General features: G+C 31.7%; 1 protein-coding gene across 1 annotated transcript in view; it reads left to right on the forward strand.

The window, feature by feature from the left end:
- The window catches only part of LOC140433939 (uncharacterized), a 50,912-nt gene extending 31,031 nt beyond the window's left edge, over positions 1-19,881 (forward strand). Inside the window, exons 7-11 of the mRNA XM_072521911.1 lie at positions 907-1,005; positions 6,860-6,957; positions 11,810-11,976; positions 14,183-14,460; positions 19,140-19,881. Coding sequence (XP_072378012.1) covers positions 907-1,005; positions 6,860-6,957; positions 11,810-11,976; positions 14,183-14,460; positions 19,140-19,238 — 741 coding nt within the window. The 3' untranslated portion in view covers positions 19,239-19,881. The remainder of the gene's footprint in view (positions 1-906; positions 1,006-6,859; positions 6,958-11,809; positions 11,977-14,182; positions 14,461-19,139) is intronic.
- Positions 19,882-21,767: the final 1,886 nt, after the last annotated feature.

Raw genomic sequence — 21,767 nt, forward strand, 5'->3', positions numbered from 1 at the left:
ATTAGTACCTATTTATACAATTAGATTTATGGCTAGAATAAGTTATGTAAAGTTTGTTTAGCAGTAAATAGTTGACTTTAATTAGTATCGACTATAAACATCCTGGGTTAACAGATAATGGTATAAAAGGCCTGGTTTCAGGTAGCAATGGTTTACCTGAGGTAAAAGATCTTAACAACGGGCCAAGTCAGATAAATTTAATAATATTTACGACCGCACTAATTGAAGTCAACCATTTTCTGCTAAACAAACTTAACATATTTGGATTTACAGAGCCCCAATTTTAATCTTTTAATCAACTTTACCTGACTGTCCGTGGTTGTCAGGTAAAATTACAATAATTTCTTAGAAATACTGAAGGCAAATTTTGTCCGGAGTCGTTGTGAAAAGGGTCAGTTGTTCAGAGGTGTCTTCCTATTTACCCACATATGAAAAATGTTCGGTGACCTAAAAACTGTCTGTTCAGCAGAATTTTCCGTTGTGGAGAGATGTCCATTAACAGAAGTTTTACTATAGTTTAATACTACCGAAATACTATTCTTATTTTATTAACCATGTACTTGTGGTCCCATTAGATATTTCTAGATTCTACCCTTCGTCTCCCTCCCACAGAACACCATAAACAGACTTATGGCAAGTATTACACGTTACACTGAGAGCTTGTTATGTTTTTGATTAACCCTGGTTAATTAAATGAGTTTGACGTTTATTAGCAGCACTATGCAAAGATGTGTAGGTATACCTACTTTAAGATTCTTAGAATCAGACATAAAGTCTGGTAGAAATCACAAAGAAACTTGTTCTCAAGATTTGTTTCCCATACATTAATTCTTAAATTCTTTGTATATACTTTCTGTATGTATTATAGATTTGTTATTTCTGTTTATTTAATAATATTAATTTTAGTCTAATGCAGAAAAACCCGCACAAAAAAACTCTGAGAAATCCAGTAACCTTGAAATTATTGATGGACGGGAAGTCGTACCTCATTCGATGCCATATATGGTAAGCGTTTAGAATCATTATTTAAACAAATAAATACTGAATATGTTATATAACATTTCTAAAGAACTTTCTACTACTAAATTAGCTGTGCAAATTAAGATTTCTATTATAGAACTATATTTTTATACTTTATAATATTAGCACACACTAAAATAGAATTTACTAGGAATCTCAAAAAACAAACATACCTACTTAGGTGGAAAAACGAGTAGATAATATCATGTTCTCAAGATGAATGTACGATTTAGACTTTACCTTATATTTCACATAATTTTTTATTTAGTTTTTTATCAAACCATGTTTTCAATACAATCCAGCAAAAACTTTGAACTACATAAATAACACATGTCCCTAAAGTTTTCGGAAAAAATAAATATGTATTTTCTAATTGTAAATAAAGTTTATTTTATTAACCAAATATAGTAAATTAAGTCTACATATATAAGTAATGTATTCTTATTTAACGGCGTTATCTAACTGCCCCACGAACTACCTGGGCCCATTAATCCCAAGTACCTGCTGTCCCATCGCCGAGAAAATTGGGGATTAAGTCTTAATGGAAATTCTAAATTCGATTAGAGTTGAAAGTAAAAATATAAATATTTTCAGTTATTCACTTCAGTTGCAAGTATTACGGTATAGTTTTGTCCGTTAGTGTTTAACTTTTAAATGGCGAATCCAACGACTATGTTTAGTTAAAGGGGAGAACTTTTATTAATAATTAATGAATATAAATATTCAAAGGCCCATGTCTCCAAAGATGGAAAAGTTAGACGGCGATGCAGCAAAAAAGGGTGTCAACAAAACGTGTAGATAAAAGAAGGGTATGAAAATTACATTAGTCTTGAAAAAGCATCGGTGGAGCATAATCATGCTCCAGATATCCACGTTGACCGGCAAATTTTTAGTAATTCTACAAAGAGGAAAGCTGTAGAACATATATGTGAAAGACCTTTAAAGATTGTCTACAAAGAATTGAAGAAGGAAAATTTCAGCAATTTACCGCTGACGACGAAAGACATTTCTTGAGTTCGAAGAAACATCTATGCTGAAAGACGAAAATCCATACCATCATTGCCCAAGTCACAGGAAGAAGTTCTACAAGTGTTAGTGAAGTTAAATTTAAAAACAAATAAAGGTGAAAACTTTTTATTATCTACGAAAAATAATTCCGCAATTTTCAGTTTTTCACAAATCTTTACTTTTTGTGCAATGTAGATTCTTTATATGTAGATGGAACTTTTCAATACTGCTCTAAATATTTTTGTCAGATGTTTACTATACATGGCTACAAAAATGGTTTTTATGTTCCTCTAGTATTTTGTTTGTTAACAAATAAATCATAGAAATCGTACAAAAGTGCTTTTGATACATTAATAACAATATGTACAGATTTGAATTTAACACAAAATTGGTACCGAAAAATTCAAAATTTAGGTTTGTCCTCGGAATATAAAAATCCAAAATTGTTTTTCGTCATTCCTTATTTAAATCCAAATGATGTTGGTGACTTTTTTTCTGATGAATTTTTTAATATTATGCCAGAAGATCAGAGTTTTGCAATTTTGTGATTACCTAGTTGATAATTATTTAACGGAAGATTCAACATTTCCACCTTACATGTGTGCTTCAAATTCATCATCTCTTAAACATTTCACTCGAAATTAAACGAATGTTTTTATAAATCACATCCTGACCATTTAAATTTACAGACATTTTGTTATATTTTCAAGCAGAAGTAGGTATATGTAAAAATTAGAACTGCACATAGATTCGAAAAAAAAACTTGATAAAACGGCAAAAAGAAAAGTTGATTTTATTGAAAATAGGCTAAATGAATATTACGTTAATCAAAACATTACTAAATTAGACTTCAGAAAGTCAGTTTGCAATTATTATGCAGCTAACTTTTAAAATCTAAAATATAGTCACTCTTACTTACTTTAATCACTAATCAGACATTATAATTAAGCATTATTGTATATAAGTTAATGTAGATTTATAAATAAACTTTATTCGATTATATTGTTATAGTTTCATTATCTAATCATTTAAAATTTTCGCTCATGCTTTGGGAATTGGGTTCCTTTTTGAATACAATAAAGTAAAATACAAACTATATATGTTCACAAAAATATTATCTAAGTACCTAGTTAGCGTGGGGCAGTTCGTAGTCGCCCATTTTTGAAGAACAGAAAGAGGTCCGTGATCTTGGATGGCACGTAAATTTGGTCTTATATGTGCAATAAGCCTTTGGACTGTTACTAAGTCGATCTCACGAAATTTTTGCAAAATTTTTCGCCTAAGCTGATCTTCATTTTAGGCTTCTTAGCCAGTTAACCAATCTGTCGTTTTCCTGGCATAATGGTATGACGCTAGGTCGGGCCAAAATATGATTTCATCATTGAGGTGATGAGTATTTATAAATTAAACAAGCTTTGTAAGACACCTGTCAACGTAATTGTCAGCATTAAGAGCTTCACCGTGAACACGCCCAACAAACGGTTGTGAAACACCAGCTTCTGAGATGGCACACCAGACCAACATTTTATCGGCAAATTTCACTTTTCCCTTAAACCTAACTTCGTCCGGTGCATCTTCTACATGGCCTGTAAAATCTGTCGTTGCCCTTCATTTCGGAATTGGATAAAGTAAAATACTTTTCATCATTAATAATGAGAATTTTACCAAGAAAATGAATATGTCTCAATGCACGGCAACATCTACGAATTTTTTTTAACTGGACTAGTGTGTACTTTTTTTTTTACATCGTTTTAAATTATTTCTAGAAATTATTCTACTCCCAGTAATTCGTGAAACATTATATCTTCGGCAAACATTTTGCAAAGACTTTCCTAATTGGTTTCCTCCATACTCTAAATTAATCCCTGTTTCCGAGCAGGAGTTACAACTCTTGGTCTTCCACTGTTGGGCAAATTAACGCAGGGTATGGAGGTAATGGATTTTAACAAGAGCTATGAGTCATGCCGTTGCAGTACACAAGTTTACCTGTCATTTACAAGGTCATAGCTCTTGTCAAAATCCATTACCTATACCATTTTTGCACTCTTTAACTGTCTGGTGAATCGTTGACACAGAAATATTTTGAGCACTAAAAATTCTTACAATATCGCGTTTTGGTACATGTCCAACTAAACTATTAATACTTTGACGAATATTTGTACAACCAATAATACTTTTAAATCTAAAATTTTTCGAAAATTTTAGGGACATACGTTATGCAGTAGGTTTTTGGCGATGCAAAAAATAGCCTAGCAGTACACAATGGCCTAGGATATATAAATTTTTTGTAATTCCGGTTTGTAATTTCCCATTATCCAGTTTATTTATAAATGGACCGAGTATCTTATTGCTATATTTTTTCAGAAAACGTTTACCTTAAAAAATAAAACCCATAAATCTTTTTCGGCATATTCCAACACAAACACTAATTTTTGGAAGATTCAATAGTTCGTACAAAATAAAAAAAAACGGGTGTGGCAGTCCAGTGGGACTGCCGGTAGAAGTTATACTTCTATACACGCGTTCGCCGTTAAAAATTTATATAGGAGTCAATCTGCACAATCATTACATATATGTAATGCTATAGGTAACAGAGAGCAGAAAGAGAAAAGGAATTAGTTATATAAACAAAATACAAACATTAGTTTGTATTTTAAGAACGATTTCCGAAGTGGAAATTGAAACGTCAATAAACGTATTTTAACCTTTAATTGTGGCTTATTTCCATTTAAATAGTAGTTAATACATATTATGTTATATATATAATATTATATATATATATATATATATATATATATATATATACAATATTATATATATATATATATATATATATATATATATATATAATATATATAATATTAAATACAAAAGGAACATTTTTATTCTCGAGAGAGGAAGAGAGAGAAAATATATCTTCTGTCTCTCTCTTACTCATTATCTTACATATGTAATGGTTTCACAGATTCACTCTCATGCAAATTTCCAACGCCGACCGTGCGTATAGAAGTATAACTTCAAAAATATTAAGTACCACTGGTACCTAATATTCTGTGAATAAATATATTATCCAGAAGTATAAAACCCAGCCAAGTCTCAGTTAAAAACTATGTTAGTGATATCTTCATTGTTTAAAATGTTTCGTAGGTAATGAAAAATTCCAAGGATGTTCTATATTCATTAAAAAACTTTTGTCACTTGTTTGTGCATAATAGTGACAAAGACTCAATAAAATCGGTTAATACAAATAAGGGTCTTAGGGATATAATCAACAAAGGACACCTAGATGAATAAGAGTTGATGATTTAGAACTGGAAAGTGTGGACACCTTTATATATCTAGGCTTGCTGTTATCTAAAGATAACAACGTCAGTGAATAAATTAAAAGAAGAATGGTGCTAGTGCAAAACTAAACAAAAAACGAAAAGTGGCCGTCTATAAAACACTATTATTATCATTTATTGCTTATTATCAACAATTGCTTAAATGTTTCAAAGAGAAAAATCCTAAGACGAATATATCCAGAAATAAAAGTGCAAGGTTTGTGGCGCAGGTGTTAGAACTTATAGTTGTATAGAAGTTTTGGGACACCTGACGTTATAAAATTCATTAAAGTAGCACGTCTTAGATGAATAGGGAACAGTAAGGAGAAAATTGTTTGACCGAAGAGGGCCAATGGGACAACGAGCCAGAGGAAGACCGAGAGACAACCTAGAGAATGATTTAAAATCTATTGGAGTTAGAGCCAGAGACAGGGACGAATTGTTCTGAAGAAGGCTTTGGCTCATAACAAGCTGTATTGCCACCGATAATGATATCAGTTGATCTGAATAATTAATTGGAATTTTTGGAACATTATAAAAGCTGTTGTAGTCAAAAAATACTTCAGAATTGAAGACTGTCACTTGTCATTTAGTTTAACACCTATGTAATAAAAGGAAAAAGACAGTTAAGATTTGATTTCACGTATTGTGCGTCTGTATATCCGCTTATACGTAATTCACCCTAAGAGGGATCATCAGAGGCGGCTATTCACAGACGCTCTGAACGTGAAAATAAATCTTTCCTGTCTTGGGAAGCAACTCTAACATGGCTTCGTATGGACGCAAATAGCGACATCTGATAATAAATCCGTAAACTCATTACTCAATATTTTTATTTTGAACCATTTTTAAACCCTTTTTACAATTATTATTTTAAATTGTTCTGTCGAAAATTCTGTCGAATAGAGAGTTACACCCCTCACAAATCTTGGATGTAAGAGCACTAACATCAGCAGAAATAGGAAGCGATCATAAATTGCTATTGTACAAAATCCGAATGAAAACACATATATGTGATAAAAAAACAGCAGAATACATCACAAAGATAAAAGTCGAAAGCTTACAACATGACTCTACAAGACACCTATTCGGTAACGACGCAATATTCTTCAGCAGTTCGCAGTTCAATATCCCTATCGTCTTCAGACATTTTCTTAAAACAATTTAATCTTAAAATTTGTCAGTTGGTTTAAACATTGTGAACTTTCAAAGCGTATGCATTTGACTTGACATTGCTCATTGCGAATGTTGCGCCTTTGATACAGAATGTCATGAGTTATAAGTAAAAATGTGCATTTTAATGAAAAACTATATTATAATGAAGCCCATTATGATACAGGTATTGAAATTATAATTGATATGTTAGAGCATGCGATTAAAAAAATATGAATGCATCATAATATTAATATACCTAAAAATCACACGAATGTTCATAAATATTTAACAAATTAGTGCGCAGTTACAATGTTATTCCTTTTAATTAGTTTATAATGTGATAGTTTTTTTAGGCTGCCATTCGTACTGTAATAAATTCCACCTCAATTTTATGTGGAGGATCTTTAATTAGTGATTCCTTAGTCCTGACAGCAGCTCGGTGTGTTTATGGGTAAGATTATTTACTTCTCTTTTAATATTATCTACTAACACTTCATCACTAAATAATATATATTAAGGATTCCACAGGGAAAATCGACAGCAGAAGGGGTCCAGGGAGGAGAAGACACTCGTGGCTCCAAAACTTGCGGCAATGGTTCGGATTGTCATCTGCTGAACTATTCAGAACTGCCGTAAACAAAGTCAGAATAGCCATGTTGATTGCCAACGTTCCGAACGGACAAGGCACATGAAGAAGAAGAAGAAGGATTCCACATTGACTTTCGATATTATCTGATCGACCTTTAAAACTAAGAACGTTGAGACTAGATACAATTCTACAATCACATAAAATTTATTATATTATGGCTAACATTTGTCATAGTTTTCGGTTAATTTAGTGTTATGAGTGAAAAAACTTTCTGTTTTTACGCCATTGAGGATAATATATGGCGGAGTTAATGAACAGATCTGTGAAGAAGGCGATGTAATTTCGAACTCTACAGACTTTTTTATAATACAGATATCGTAACAACCATCAAAATAAACCGACTAAGATGGGTGGGCCACATTATGCGGATATATGAAAGTAATCCTTCTAAAATGCCCATCCTAAATAGGCCGGTCGGAAGAAGAAGAATGGGGCGACTTAAACTCAGATATCTGGACCATGTGCAGGACGATTTAAGAGCGATTGGGGTAAAGGGATGGAGAACGCAGGATTTCCACAAAGAAAGATGGAAGAATGTTTTGATGCAGGTCAGGGTTCACGAATGGCTGTAGCACCAACTGATGATGATGATGTTTTAACGCCATTCTAAACAAATAAATAAATTGTTTTCTGTACTCTGGCTAGCAAACTTTCGCTAAAAGCTACTAATATTTGCACATTTCGACAGCCCAGAGGACAGAAAACAATTTATTTAATTGTTTAGTTCTTCACCACCAAACAGGTGGCGCCTCTGTGCTCGAACCACTGAAAGTGGGAAGATTTTGGAGACATTAGTTGCACTTTTCCGTTTGAATAGGAATCAACTCGAACGTCTGCCGAAGTAGAGATACTGAAATAACTGTTATATCGTTCTATTGATACCGATTTAGACGTGAAAAGTTTGATTAATTCTTTTTTATTTCTTTAGAGCAATAGCACAAGCTTTTGCTAAAAGCTACTGATAGACCATAGAAAAAAAAATGCACAATATTTACTTTACAAAAGATTTATGCAACTTAAAAGACAGAAGTAATGGATTTGAAGTAATAGCTTAACTTATGAACCATACAGTTGCATAGATTAAAACATTCAACTTTTTATACGAAAAAACAGAACTAAGTCAGTTTTTATACATATTATTGGAAAACAACAGAATTATAGAACATGGAGTGTAATAATAGAATACTTTTCTAATATGGAGGCCAATCAGAGTTCCAAAAAAGCACTGATACTATTTAATAATTTAATATTACATATTAGGTTTTATATTTGACTTTCGGTAGTATCATTCGACCACGTTATTACAATGTATTAAGGAAGCAGTTAGTTTATATTACCAACGAGATACCAAGCAAATACTTTACCGGTTTAATGAGACAGAGGCGTGTCAACAAGTACATTATTTCAAAGTGTGTCTTAGCCACTTACGAAAGTACCCTATCAAGAATGATATTTGGTAAAGCTCCAACAGATCGGTAATTTCAAAAAACTTTAATCTAACGGAGTGATGCTATTGTTAGTGTGAGTTGACATTATTAATGAAGTATGCTAGGCTTTATTGACCTCTATCATTAATGTGGGTCTCCACATTACAATGGACACAATTTGTGCTGTCATGATCAATCAGCACTAACGATTCAAAAGAATAAATCATTTGTTAATTGGTTCACTACACCAATCAAATCAAGGGTTATGTAAATAAATTCAAAATGTATATATTTATTATTAAATATTTAATTATTTAATACCGATTTACCGATTACTAAACTCTAAGTTAAATAACAATTGTACAAATGTTAAAATTTAGTAATTGTTATTACCTCACAAACTTTTCATTATGATTTAATTATTTATTTATTTATTATATTCATTTATTTATTTTTTAATTAATTTTACAGAATCAATATGTACAATTCAGTTCTGTAAAATTTGACTCAAGTCACGAATGTCAGTTCTCTTGTTAATTGCATTTTGATGCTTAAGTTTATAACACCTTTCCAAAATACAGTGTGTAAAAGCCAAATGGAATAAATTCATTATTTAGGTTACTGTACATATTTATAGAAAACCCCGAAACACGTCAAATTTAAATTATAACTTGACATTCTTTAACGTGAAAATGCAACCCCTACCTTCAACCCCCTTAGAATGACAGGTACAACCCCCAATTTTTAAAATAGGAAGTATAGGCTTGTGATATATCGTTTGAAAGGTCTTTTCATTCTCCATTCAAAAATGTTGTCGCTTTTAAGTTTATTAAGATTAATTAAGATAAAATAAATTAAAATCATGTGGTTACCGAAATTCGCTACAATACAATCAAAAACTAAAATGTAATGCAAAACGTAATAAAATGTAGAACACGAAAAAGAACTATGAATGTTAATGAAGTAGATGTTCAAAATGTTCACCGCGAACGTCTTGGCAACATCCTAATCTCAAATAAAACTGTCTTCTAACATTATTTAACATAACAGGCGTGATCGACCTAATCGCAAGCGTTATTCGTTTTTTTAAGTCATTTAAATCAGAAGGTTTGGTTTTGTACACATGGCTCTTTACATATCCCCATAAAAAGAAATCTAATAATGTAAGATCAGGTAATCGCGCTGGCCATTCAATCGATCCTCGCCTCCCCATCCACCGATTGGGAAATATTGTATCGAGGTACTGCCGGACAATAAGTTGGTAATGTGGTGGTGCTCCATCCTGCTGAAACCATATCGTATTCGCTGGAACTTGAGGGTTTCCTGGATCAGGATATAAATTTGCCAACGTTGGAATGACATCCTTTTGAAGTAGTGCCAAATAATTGTTGCCATTCAAGTTGCCCTCAATGAAAAAGGGACCAATGGTATTGTTTCCTACAATCCCTGTCCAAACATTAACCTTTTGAGCGTATTAAGTGTGTTCTTCTCTCATCCAGGGAGGATTTTCTGTGGCCCAGTAGCGGCAATTTTGCCGATTAGCATGACCGTTAAGTGAAAAAGTACACTCATCAGAAAACATAACGTCTTCTAATTGGATAATATTGTTATCCAACATGTCCATCATTTGCTCAGAAAAAATAGTTCTCCTATCAAAATCGTCTTCCATGAGCTCCTGAGTAGGTATCATCTTATAGGGATGCAATTTATTTTCTTTTAATATGTTTACTATCGATGTATGGCTAGCATTGAATGTAGTGGATGCCTGTCTATTCGATGTATGTGGATTTTCCTAAAACTCAAGCAACACATCTAATTTGAGTTCATCACTCAGTGCATTGGCAGCTGCTTTTTTCATCTGCCTTACATGACCAAACTCGCGAAACTGCTTCTCTATTTTACTTATTGTTCCTTGGGATATAGGCGGTAAATTAGGAAATTTCTCACAAAATAGGCGAGTTACTTCCTGTTGTGTTCGGGTGTTATCTCCGTAACCAATCATTTGTAAAACTGTTATTTTATGCATTTTCGTTAATCTAACCATTTTTCAGAGTTGAACTGAACAAACTTTTTACTTAAATTAAAATACGGACAACTTAAATAAAACAATTTACTAATGCGTGTTAAAATAACGTTGCCACGGATATTCTTTAAAGTTTTTTAATGGTTACCATCTAAAAACCACACTGCTATGGTTTTTGTTCACTTTCTTATTATCAAGACCTAAACGGGAAATAAGTTTTGAGTATATTTTAGCGAATTTCGGTAACCACATGATTTTAATTTATTTAATCTTAATAAACTTAAAAGCGACAACTTTTTTGAATGCAGAATGAAAAGACCTTTCAAACGATATATCACAAGCCTATACTTCCTATTTTAAAAATTGGGGGTTGTACCTGTCATTCTAAGGGCGTTGAAGGTAGGGGTTGCATTTTCACGTTAAAGAATGTTAAGTTATAATTTAAATTTGACGTGATTCGGTATTTTTTATAAATATGTACAGTAACCTAAATAATGAATTTATTCCATTTGGCTTTTACACACTGTATGTCTTTTAGTGCAATTTATTTCATTGAAAAGAATTTTAACCTCTTCGAAATTTATCTTGTGTTTTGATGAAATAGCATGTTGTGCTAAGGCGCAAGCGTGCTTAGATAAATTATTATCACTACGGTGTAAGGTTAGTCTACCCTTCAATGAACGCCCAGTCTGTCCTATGTAACAAGAGTTACATTCTACAGAGTTACAAATTTATTTAGAAAAAAAGTATAAAAAATAGTTAAATTTCAAGAAACCATTAAAATCGCATTTAGCCCACTACAATTGCCATATCGACACTTGTGTACGTATCGAGGAAATTATTTATCTTCCAGTTAAATGTGTTGTTTTGAATTGTTATTTTTATGCAGGTATTAAAAAATTAAAGCTGTATTGGTTTTAATTTAACATTTACAGTAGTTGGTGGCTTCAATACTTCTACTAGGCTTTCTTCTTGTACGGCTTTACATATTACTTTATTTGTCATAATTTGCTTTATTTCGTCAGTTTCTTCAAAAACTAAGAATTTAATCTCTTAATTATATTCTTATCTAATTATTGGACGTGTTGGCTTTTGAAGTGTCCAATTAACCAGATTCTACCCTATATATAATAAAAACTCTTGAACATCACTTTGTCTTATGTTAGCATATAGTCTAAATAACTATAATTATTTTATTTTATAGCGCTAGTGAAGTAGATGTTACTTTAGGGGCTCATAATTTGGAAAACAACGAAGACCGTCAAATTACTCTGATTTCCTCATCATTTCTTATACATGAAGATTATAAACATTCGGGTTTAGCTGACGATATCGCAGTTATTGAATTACCTGTAGCAGTTCCTTTAAGTAGTAAGTACTTTAAATTTTTTGAGTATTTTCTTTGACGCTTGTAGTTTTCAGTTCAATCTGTTTAATTATTTTTAACTATATTTATCCTCGTATATATTTATATGTTCATGATAGAGAATAAATTTTACAAAACATGGTCTACTGGAACAATAAACACTTGTAATAAGATTATACCGCAACTTTTTTTATTTATACAATCACATTGACCAGATTATAAACTAAGAAAGCTCAAGAGCTTACAAAAAAATTAGAAAAATATAAAGTTTTCACGTCAATTAGGTAAATTCCATATTTCGCCATCGGGAAAGCTTGTAGAAAAAAAAAGGACTGGACCTCCATGCATGTAACAGGGGGTTATTGTAAACATCATTTTTTAAAGCTTTTATATATACGGGTTACTGATAAACACAGACAGTTGAAGGTAACCGGGAACTACCCAATACTAAAGAAGCAATAAAAAACGGGTGCTTCTAAGTGAGTGTCTTTTATTAAAAGTCAAGCTTTCGCCACATAATTTTGGATTTCATCAGAACTTGCTGTAATGGAAAAACATTCTTTACAATATCATAATTAAAGATGTTATTTTAATCTTACCTTAATGTCGACACTATCTCTTAGTGTATAATAAAATTGACATGGACATATACATATTTTTAAAAACAAACCAAACGCATCTCCCAACTAGAGGAAAAGTGGCAAACAAGGCTTTTATTCAATATTTAAAGTTATTTTATTATAACCATGTGGCCGGCATTTTTGACAAGAAATTGTTAATTAAGTCATGTGTTGTTTCAACTGTCACCTATCGAAACAGCACCTGTCTTAATCACTTCTTCTTTTTGTTGGCATAGAACAATAACCTTATTCAGTCAGCAATATTAGACTTTTAATTGACATACAAAATTAAATTAAAAATTAAAAAAATCGTAGTCTAATTTTCGAAACCAAATTCAGAATTTCGCTTTAATCTGTGCCTTCTAAGAATTGCAAGGCAAAACAGACGTTGATAAAGATGTTATGAGAGGCATGGGGAATCTAAAAATTGCATTCCACAACATATCTCCTCAACTATAAATAAGCAAAATTCTTAGCGAATTGGTTTCTAGTACTCGTACAGAGTATATTGAAATAAAAAGGAAAAGACAGTTAAGATTTGATTTCACGTACAGGGCGCTTGCGCATCCGCTTATACGTATTTCGGCCCGGTATTTTATTATCAGATGTCGCTACATTGCGTCTATACGAAGCCATGTTAGAGTTGCTTCCTAAGACAGAAAAGATTTATTTCACGTTCAGAGCTATTGCGAAAGCCGTTCTGATGAGGCCTATTAGGCCGGCTATGGTTATAAAAGAATGGTTATATTTGGTCTGTACTTTTGTATGGAGCAGAAGTAGGGACACCAAAAGTATCAAGCATGAGCAGAATTGAAGTACTAGAAATGTGGATCCATAGACTAACGCTAAAGATACCTTAGACAACAAGAAAAACTAATAAGGAAGTACTAAAAAGGGCCAACAAAGATAGAGAATTTGAAATCGACATAGAATACTACAACTGATCCTTAAAGGCAAAATATAAGGCCATAGAGGTATAGGAAGGAACAGATTTCTTGTTTAAAAAAAATTCGTGAATGGACTCAGATATCAAATGCAGGACAATTTTTTCATGTGGCAGAAGATCGAGGTACCTTCGCAATGCAGATCGCAAACGTCGGATAATTCTGATATGGCTCGTGAAGAAGAAGAAGTGTATGGATTACATTGAGGAATATTAATATTGAACTGATGAGAATAGTACTTTTTTTTTTGATAGAAATGTTTGGCCAAGCGGGTGATATTTGATATAGGTTTTGGGAATTTATCGGTGAAAGTATTTTCACACGCAGTATTTTTTAGATTTTTTTCAATTTGGCTGCATATATCAGGTTAAGAGAAGCTCTTCCTTCTAATGGAAGCATATAATGAAAGCTTATTTACTTCGCAGAGTACACTTTTAATTGATGTTGTCCAAACAGTTCCCAAATATATTCTAAAAGCTGTGTTGGGTCTTCAATGCCCTTAAAAGAATCTTCGATTGTGTCGATATGATGTCGAAATAATATTTGGTTAATTGGATGTGTCATAAAATACTAATTGAGGTCACCTTTATAATTATATGTATTTTTTTGATAATTGTTTCATGTTAATCCAAATCTTATTATTTTAGAATATATTGCCACTATAAAGTTACCAGAACTTACAGATATTGACAATACCTACGAAGATCAACATGCTTCAGTTGCCGGGTGGGGAAGAGTAAATGATGTAGAACAAGTCAATAGCAATGTTTTACGGTATCAAAATTTGACTATTATTCCAGTCGTAATGTGTGAAATCTCATATTTATTTAAAATGCAATCGGACCAACTTTGTGCATCGGTAGTATTGGGAAAGAATATCTGCTTAGGAGATAACGGAAGCCCTTTGGTTTTAAATGGAGTTCAAGTGAGTTCTATAAAATATTTTAATATTTTCATTTTTATATTTTATTCCTACATATATATATATATATATATATATATATATATATATATATATATATATATATGTATGTATATATATATATATATATATATATATATATATATATATATATATATATACGATAAAAGCAGGATTTTTTTTTATTTACTTATGATTGGAATTATTTTAAGTTTAAACAAATATTCTAGACATACATTTATTTCTTCTTCTTCAACTACCATCCCCGCGGCAGAGGTCGGCAATCATCATAGCTATTCGTACTTTTGAGACGGCTGCTTTGAAAATTTCATTTGATGTACATCCGTACCACTCTCTCAGGTTGCGCAGCCATGACATTCTACGCCTCTCTATGCTTCTCCTTCCTTGGATCTTTCCCTGCATAATCAGTTGGAGCAAGGTGTATTTTTCTCCACGTGTAAAATGTCCTAGATATTCCAATTTTCTTGTTTTAATTATATTTAAAATTTCTATTTCTTTATTCATCTTTCTCAGAACATCTTTGTTTGTGACGTGTTCTGTCCACGATATTTTCAGAATTCTTCTATACACCCACAGCAGAATGAATCCAGTTTTTTCATTGATGTCGCATTCAAGATCCAAGATTCCATTCCATAAAATAAAGTCGAAAAAACATAGCACCTGCCAACCTAACTCTTAGTTCCAATTTTAAATCCCTTGTACATAGCACTCTTCTCATTTTGTTGAAATTTTCTCTAGCCTTTTCTATTCTGATTTTGATCTCCTGAATGTAATCATTTGTGGAGTTAATCATTGTTCCCAGATATGCATATTCCCCATAGTAAGGAACTCTCATGTCTCAAAGTCAATCAGGTCACGTCCCACCGGAGACGGTACTCGCCTGACTCCCAAGCTGTACAACCACCCCTCCCCAACATATCATTGGGAGGTTTTAGTTTTATCTAGGAAATGGGGTATCAATGTCGACAGACTTCTGGAGCGGTAAAGTTGTTTACTTGCTTTAAATTAAGATAGCTAAAATATTTGGCAATCGTTACTGCTAGATAAGAAGGACAATATACACTAAGACCATTTTCGCTATTATGCTTCCAAGTAGCCAGCGATAGATTGAAATGGATGGATAGAATCTCTGGACTTTGGAGGAATGTAAACTGCATCAAATATAACTGAAACATTTTTATAGGAAACTAGCACAAATACATTTTTCACACCATTAATATTTATTTTTAGTTGTTTTGCTGTTTCTCAAGCAAATTTCTGCATCCACAAAACCTTCTGGCAAAGAAGTTTCTATCAGAACTATTATGACGTTAGTGCATTGAGCAATAGCATTATGAAGATGCGCCAATCTTGTCGTAACACCACCAACGTTATGATAATATAGCGATAGAGAAGTATTTGGTTTTAGTTTTTTGACTATGATTAAACTATTGTCGGTAGTACACTAAACATTGTTTCTTCTAATGTTAAGCACATCAAGGAATTTCTTAAGCTGACGTTTTAGTAATTTTGTTTTATCGAAACTAATCTTAATGTCACCAGTAAGCCTGTTTGTGAATTTATATAATATATATATATATATATATATATATATATATATATATATATATATATTGTTATGATGTATTTTTTTGTTTGAATGATGAGCAATGAGTATTTTTAATAATATAATATATAGGGTTTTTATCGCGGTTCTCAAAGAATTAGCTTGTAAGTACTTTTTTAAATTATTTTTATTATAACTATTATGAAACACATATATATATCTAACCTAGTCAATGTAAATTTAAAATAAACTATCTTTAAACTGATATTCTTATAAAACTAATTAAATTCTATAGACAATCTAAAATTTAAACAAACTATCTTCAAAATTGAAATTGTTATGACACTAACTAAATTATATTAACAAAATTTTGTACCTTTCTTTCACTGAATGCCTAAATGAACTATTTTCCACTAAGTATATAGATTCTAATCACCACTGAATGTCTTCGTACTTCAGTTATCCTTGTTTTTTGTGAAATTACTTTTTTCAATTATCAGCTTCTACCAATTTAAGATATATTTTTCTTCACCAGCATCTATACACCACCAACCAAACCAGCAAACAACATTTATATTTATTCTTCTTTTCAATATACCAATATCCAATTATTATAAGTTGATTTATACTAATCTCCAACCATAATATAATTTAATTTCTTCCAATATACCTTTTTTTATCTTCAATAATTATTTGTGTATAATTATAAATGTGCATTAAATTATATGCATAATTTTTAATCTTCATTTAACTCACTATATTAAACTATTGGACTATTTGTACTTGATTCACTGACTCTAACTAACTTTCATAATAAACTGCTTGACTTCTGACTAAAAAACTTAAAAACTTCCAAAAACTCTTCTGACTGCACTATCTAAAACTTTTCTGACTAAAAACTTTCAAAAACTGCCATCTTGAATCCAAATCACGGGTATTTATCTCTTTTGGACATTCTAGAACCATCTCGTAAGAGATCATGTTCCAATTTGTTCTATTTCATACTTGTATGAATTTTCTGGAACAAACCATTTCGCAAACATGGCCATCTCCGGAGATCCAGAGAATTCCATTCTTTTCTATTAATAATTTTGTTTACATTTAGGCTTTTCAGATCAGAATATATAATTAAATTAGTAACTTAACATTCTAATTTAATAAAATACACATTTCAAACAATATATTATTATAACCCACTTTATATTCGTAAATATTTTTAAACGTCACTTCAGAGTATAAATATCTGTCAATCTCCGAGAGTATTTTTGGTTGCCTAAGCACATGGCTCACTTATATATATTTACAATATTAAAATACAACTTTTTACAATTATTATGCTAATTTATTAAAAATGCCCTCACATAAATATATTTTTATTAAATTCTCTAGTATATAACTTATTTAAAACAACCAAATATCTAATATTATGTAGTATATAACTTATAAATTATTTTCTATAAACCCTAATCGTCACAATATATATATATATATATATATATATATATATATATATATATATATATATATATATATATATCCTGAGGTTCAAAGTGATCGCGATCCATAACAGTCTGAAGATTATCATAAAACATATTGACATTATATCGGTTGAAACTTTGTTGAAACTGTCGCCCGAGACAGGTCTGTGGCTTGAGCAGCGCGGATAGATAGTTCGGAATTTCTCTTCTTGAATGAACGAAACCATTCATCTCCAGCCATTTTATTTTCCAGTCAAGTGAAAGGAGCTTTTAAATTATATTTTACGGTAAATTCAAAGGCCAACTTTCTTACCTCTTTTGTTAAGAGACCAAAATATATATCCGCACAACGAATGAGATACTTCGCTAATTGCCGTTCTTGGTCTTCGTTAAAAACTCTGGTATGAGCCACGTATCCCATTTTAATATTTTCCAGCTGTTCCTAGTCCTCTTCATTTACTGCATCTCTCTTTCGCTTGTATCTCAAAAGAGAAACATAATTAACGCCATATTTATCTGATGCTCTTCTTAAAGAAGCACCTAATTTAATTTCATCGTAAGCGTTCTTGTACAACAATATGTCGTTTTCACATCTCGAGGTCTTTCTTATGCGTTGCCTAGGCATCTGTAATACAAAAATAGTGCCTACATCTGTATAAAATTACAGTAATGTTAAAATTACTGTTACAACCGTCCCCAGCCCTCCCCCATTTTGGTAATAACACTGTCGCAAGCACGAAGTAGCATAACCTATACAAAAACATATAAGCTTATTATAATCTCTAATCTGCGAGGATTACATAAGCATATTTTAAAATAGGTGATAATATTAATATTTAAGTTATAACAGAAAGAAATTCGTCAAAATACTTACTTTTGGTTGACAAAACACAATAAGTCTGACTGTAACTGTAATTACCGCGTAATTGTCTACGTATCCCTTTCCTTGTGCCTCTCGCCTACTGTACACAGTTTCGATAATATTCGAGTTGTTACAACCGTACCCTGTTACAACCGTACCCTAAGTCTTTTCCAACTGGAAGTACCTCGATTACAGATATCTGATTAATTCCAAACTCTATATATGAGTTTTAATATTTCCATATCATTCCTGATTCTCTGTTCAAGATTCTTATCAGAAAATCCTTTGACGTTGAAAATCATGATGTTACTAGATCTTAAAGCATGGTCAGGAACTTCTGAGTATATAACTTCATTATTGGCGTTGTAAAAGAGATTTCAGAGATGCCAACTCCAACTTCAAAGATTCCAATTCTGACTCCGGAGCTTTAATTTTACTAACGATGCGATTTGCTTAAAAGAACTCCTACAATCCTCACAAAAGAATATAATTGAACGCTTTTGAGTTACTACAGCATGCTGTTCACTTGGAGTGAGACCTGAGCGTTTTTCGTTCAGATAAAACGAAACACGACTATTACAACAGGTTCCCTTTTCGTCAGTTTTGATTAATTGATTGATTGATTGATATTATAACGATATTAGAACGATTTTTCCAGTAACTATTAAAAACAGTCGTTGTCTGGATAAATAAGTTGTTATTCGATAGTATGCTTTACTAAACATTTTGAACATAAAAAGAATTAACAAGTTAACGTTTTTGTTATTGTTTTTAGATTGGCATCGCTTCCTATGGTAGCGTGTTTGGATGTTCGATGGGATTCCCTGGTGTTTTTACCAGAGTAACAAGTTATTTAGAATGGTTAATGTTTTAACTATTTTTTACTGCCACATCGACTGGTATATAGGAGTTCATAATTATTGGATGTTAATTTATCTGCGGATTCTATAAAAAAAAATTTAAGTTTCAGCTTAATAACAGAATAAAATAGTATTAGGTACTGAGATACAGCTAAAGTTATAAAAATAATAAACTAAGGTTTTTAAACATAAACATAAATAGAAATACAGACGTGGAAGTACCCCTCACAGAAAATATTTTAAAGGCTCTTCTCCCACAAAAAAATATTTTAGTTACTTCAGTAATAATTTTTATAGAGGAAAAAGTGACGGCGTCAGTTGTGATATCCAAAGTTTTCTGCGTTATTTTCCATAATTCCTACCTATTTTTTTTTTATTATTTTAAATCCATCGATAGTTTTCATGTGTTCTCAAAAATACTAATCCGTTGGGCTGAAATCTGGGGTTTAATGTGCTAAAGCAAATTCTGTCATGACCTATCCAGTAAATTCATAAAATTTAATTCAAATTTGTTACTACGAGAATCTGCAGGTAAAATAATTTTCATTTTTTATGGATCACTCAGTATATATTTTTCCCATATTATTTTTATATTTAATATGAATAATCGAATATATTTATTTATAGTTTTGTTATTAAATGTTATAAAAAATTTAATTTGTTTGTTTCATTTAAGTCTTTGGTATTATTTATTATATTTTAAAGCCATTTTTTAAACATCCATTATTTAGGAAAGGATAAAATTGTAACATCAACAGAAAATAATTCAAGGCAACCACAAGACAATGCAGAAGTCATAATGGCGACCTATTAACAACAATTAAAGATGTATTAAATAGATGGGTGGAATATTTTAACCAGGCATTTAATATAGAAGAAGAAGAAAAGAACCTGTAAAACGAAAGAGATGAGGTAATGGTAACAGACGAAAGGAACAACCAACGATTCTTGAAGTTAAAGATGCAGTTAAAAAATTAGCTACAAACAAATCATCCTGAATAGATAATCTCCCAACTGAACTATATAAAGAAGGTGGCCACGATACCATAATGGCATTACAGCAGTTTATAAAAGAAATATGGACACAGAAATCCCTCCCCAATAATTGGAATATTGGAATACTTTGCACAATACACAAAAAATGAGATATCTTTGGATACTCTAACCACAGAGGAATTACGCTTCTAAATGCAGCGTATAAAATATTTTCCACAGTACTATGTCACCGTATGGCACCATATGCAGAACATATCATAGAAAAATACGGGGCTGGTTTCAGAGGTGGTAAATCGACAATTCATCAGATTGCAACCCTGAAACAAATTTTACAAAAGCACTGGCCTAGGTACTCATCGCATATTTATAGATTACAAAGCAGCCTACGACTCTTTGAATAGAAGAGGAATGTTAACAGATGTAAATCAGTTGCTATCAATAAGTCTTCGTAGACACTTTTTTTCAGGACCAGCGACCTCCAGTGGAGACTTATTACATATTACTCTTATTATTAACTACATCGCTCCTGATTGTTTATTCGATACAGTGTTTGACGAACTAAATCTTGCTTTATTCTCTCTAAAAACGATCAGTGTGATTTGTGCTGTTTTTTATTAAGGGTAACCTATCTCAAAAAAAAAATACTCTACTCATTAAAAAAAACTAAATCAAGGGAAGAAAAACAGTATGACAAAGAGAAAACACAACATAACCGGAGTGTTTATTTTGGATGTACAAGCTGTGCTTTTATGCCGATTATTGAAGGCATCTGCTTTGTACTATCGAACCAAATTGAAACTACATAATTTTACAATTTATAACTTCAAACTAGCAAAAGAAGTTTCAAGCACATAGCAGCAAAACGTGAATTATTTTGTTGGTTGCCATTCCCATCCTACATCATTCGAACATCAGTAATATTTGGTTGATTGATAACGTAATTGTAAATACACGTGGATATCTCGTTTGACTTCCTGTTTCCCTGGATTTCGTTGCAAAGGTAACAAATTCCGTCCTGATTTCCTAAGTTGTAGACAGTCGACTTGTAAATAGCCAATTTTCGTATGTAAAATATTTGTCCTGTTGGACTCTTTGGAGTCGTAAGCACTGCTTCTAGGTCAAAGTTAAAATTGTCTTTTTCTCCTCTATCATATTCGTATATTATAAGCACTGTTTAACTAGTTCTTTTTGAGTTTATGGAACCCCAAGTTATAAGTTCTTAACACTCGTCGATACTTTTGGAAAAAAACTAGATGGCATTTAATTCTGAGCACTTTGATTTGTCCAATTTATGCGTAATAGAGACTTTTAGAGAAAAATCCAAGTACTTTTGGTACTAGAGGCCCTACGATAATGCGACTTCACACCTGGAAATGAAAGAATGTGCTCATGAATCAGCAGTTCGTCATCATCTTTCAATTTATTACGTGGGACTTGTTTTCCATATTATGTGGGCGTTCATTTTTACACACAAAACTGAGAATGTTTAGTTGAAACAAGACAACGAATGTAAAACAAATGTAAAATCCACACCGCCACAAAAACGA

This window comes from Diabrotica undecimpunctata, chromosome 2, assembly GCF_040954645.1.
Source record: "Diabrotica undecimpunctata isolate CICGRU chromosome 2, icDiaUnde3, whole genome shotgun sequence".
Lineage (NCBI taxonomy): Eukaryota > Metazoa > Arthropoda > Insecta > Coleoptera > Chrysomelidae > Diabrotica > Diabrotica undecimpunctata.